Source organism: Suricata suricatta, unplaced genomic scaffold (assembly GCF_006229205.1).
Source record: "Suricata suricatta isolate VVHF042 unplaced genomic scaffold, meerkat_22Aug2017_6uvM2_HiC HiC_scaffold_1127, whole genome shotgun sequence".
In the NCBI taxonomy this organism is placed as follows: domain Eukaryota; kingdom Metazoa; phylum Chordata; class Mammalia; order Carnivora; family Herpestidae; genus Suricata; species Suricata suricatta.
This window is the reverse complement of record NW_021855190.1, coordinates 1-2,095: the sequence shown is the minus strand read 5'-3', so window position 1 is coordinate 2,095 and position 2,095 is coordinate 1. Positions and strand designations below refer to the sequence as shown.

Below are 2,095 nucleotides of genomic sequence, written 5' to 3'. Positions count from 1 at the left end.
CCAAAAACTTGAAGAGCTCTTCATACCCTGATGTCCACAGGAGCGAAGCTAAGAAGTGGACGCAACCCAAGGGGCCATCAGCAGATGACCAGATAAACAAAAGGCGGTACGTCCATATGATGGAATATGGTGCAGCCTTAAAACGGAAGGAAGTTACAACTCATGCAACAACACAGATGAATCTCGAGGACATTATACTAACTGAAATAAACACAAATATTGTACAATAGTCAAATTCATAGACAGAAAGAAGAATGGTGGGTGCCAGGAGGTAGGGGGAGGGGGAATAGAGAGAACCTACCTAATAAAAAAGCAGTTTTCCTCTGCAGGGGTAGAAATGTTTTGGAACAGGATAAAGGTTGGCTGTACAATACTGGGGAAGTACTGAATGCCACTGAATTGCTCATTTAAAAATGGCTAACTTAGGTTATGAGAATTTCACCTCAAGAAGTTATTTTGAAAAGCAAAGTATGATAATAAAGTGTTGACAAAAATGCAGAGAAAACAGGACCTTCACATACTGCCTGTGGAAATTTAAAATGGTGCAGTGACTTTGGAAAAATAGTCTGGCAGTTCCTCAAATGGTTAAACACAGGACTTCCCCAGCAATCCACTTTTAGGTAAGTACCAAAGAGAAATGAAAAACATGTCCATGCAAAAACCTGTACACAAATGTTCACAGCAGCATTATTCAAACAGCTGAAACGTGAAAATACCCAGGTGGCCATCGATGGATAAACAGAATATCATACATGCAGACAATGGCATACTATGTTCTAAAACTTGCTGTAGTGATGGGCATGCGTTTCTGTAAGTGTACTAAAAACCACCGAGCTGGACATCATAAATGCATGAACATATGGTAGGTGAATTCTGTCCCCATGCAACGGTTAAAAGTGCTGTGTGAGTAAGGAAGTAGCTTCTTTACTTTTTCCTCTTATATTCCAACCGGTACTCACCTTTGCCATCACGTAAATAGCACACATTAACAACTGGTCCAGATGTCTGTCCATCATAAGTTCAGGACACTGAATTATGGAGAATTCAAAACAGGTCCAGATTTTTTTCCTCAGTTCATCTGAGATATCCAGTTTAGCACAAAGATCCCGAAGGCGGACACCTGCCAAGTGGTAAACCTGGCAGGTAAACAGAAACATTTCACACTCGGTTGACACAGCACTTCTATTTCCCAAGCTCATGCCCTGAGAGGGGTACACGAAAAATTACCTTTCTAAAGAAAAGCGATAAAGAGCTGGTCTTCTTGGGCCTAATACTGTTGCCGGTTAGAGGCGGGCCTGGTTTCTGCTGGTGTCCACCTGGGGAGATCTGCTGAATGGCCACCTGACCAGGGACTTGCAGGGTGGCTCCTGTCGCCTGTGGAGAGCTCAGACTGCCGGCCAGGGCCTGCGCACTAAGGGGCTGGAGGGAGCCAGTCACAGCCTGTGCCTGCCCTCCAACATTGACCTGGACTGGGAAGAAGGTTATCCCTCCATTCTCATTCGCAATACCTACAGTTTGTTGGGAAGAAAATGATGATGATGAAAGGTTCTCCAAGCACGGGTTTCCAATTTCTCCCCTCCCAGCCTCCCCCCTCCACTCTCCTCTCATATGGTCATTCTGGCCAAATCTCGGGTGACTTTACAATAAAGGCCACGAGAAAGAACTCAATATCCAACTCTGCCTTCCTTACCTTGTACTGGGATGGTCACGGTTTGTCCATTGTTGGCTGTGACAGTGGCTGTTGCCATGGTGACCAAAGTCTGCCCAGGAACTGGAGTGACAGAAACAGGCTCCCCAGGTACGTTCTGCACAGGGACAGCGTTGACCAGGGGCTGTGAGGGCACGCGTCCAGCTGTCCCTCCATCAGAGGGGCTATCATTGTCCACAAACAATCGCCTTCTGGTGGAGCTGGCTGTCGGGGAGCCGTATCTGTCACAGAGTGGGGCTGGGGATGTCATGCCTGGGGTCAAAAATCAAACAAACAAACAAAAAAACCCCAAAAAAACATTTTAACTCAAGAAAACTGAGAACGGACTTCTGTCCAAGCTGTTATGTTCAGAACTAATCAGTGTTCTGCATAGGGGCTCATGTACCC

The 2,095-nt window shown here is 45.9% G+C and overlaps 1 protein-coding gene across 1 annotated transcript; it reads right to left on the bottom strand.

Moving 5' to 3' along the window:
• Nucleotides 1-61: 61 nt before the first annotated feature.
• LOC115284595 (retinoblastoma-like protein 2) lies at nucleotides 62-2,047 on the bottom strand. Its single transcript, XM_029931149.1, has 3 exons — nucleotides 1,691-2,047; nucleotides 1,228-1,508; nucleotides 62-1,136 (listed from the first exon to the last, which is right to left on the bottom strand). The coding sequence occupies exons 1-3, from the start codon at nucleotides 1,956-1,958 to the stop codon at nucleotides 891-893; spliced, it is 795 nt and encodes a 264-aa protein (XP_029787009.1). The 5' UTR covers nucleotides 1,959-2,047; the 3' UTR covers nucleotides 62-890.
• Nucleotides 2,048-2,095: the final 48 nt, after the last annotated feature.

Excerpts from the sequence above, each read along its gene's own strand:
- LOC115284595 (XM_029931149.1), bottom strand. The coding sequence starts at position 1,958 with ATGACATCCCCAGCCCCACTCTGTGACAGATACGGCTCCCCGACAGCC. Across the intron at positions 1,509-1,690 it reads CGTGACCATCCCAGTACAAG|GTATTGCGAATGAGAATGGA; the intron begins GTAAGGAAGGCA and ends AACAAACTGTAG. Across the intron at positions 1,137-1,227 it reads TATCGCTTTTCTTTAGAAAG|GTTTACCACTTGGCAGGTGT; the intron begins GTAATTTTTCGT and ends TTTACCTGCCAG.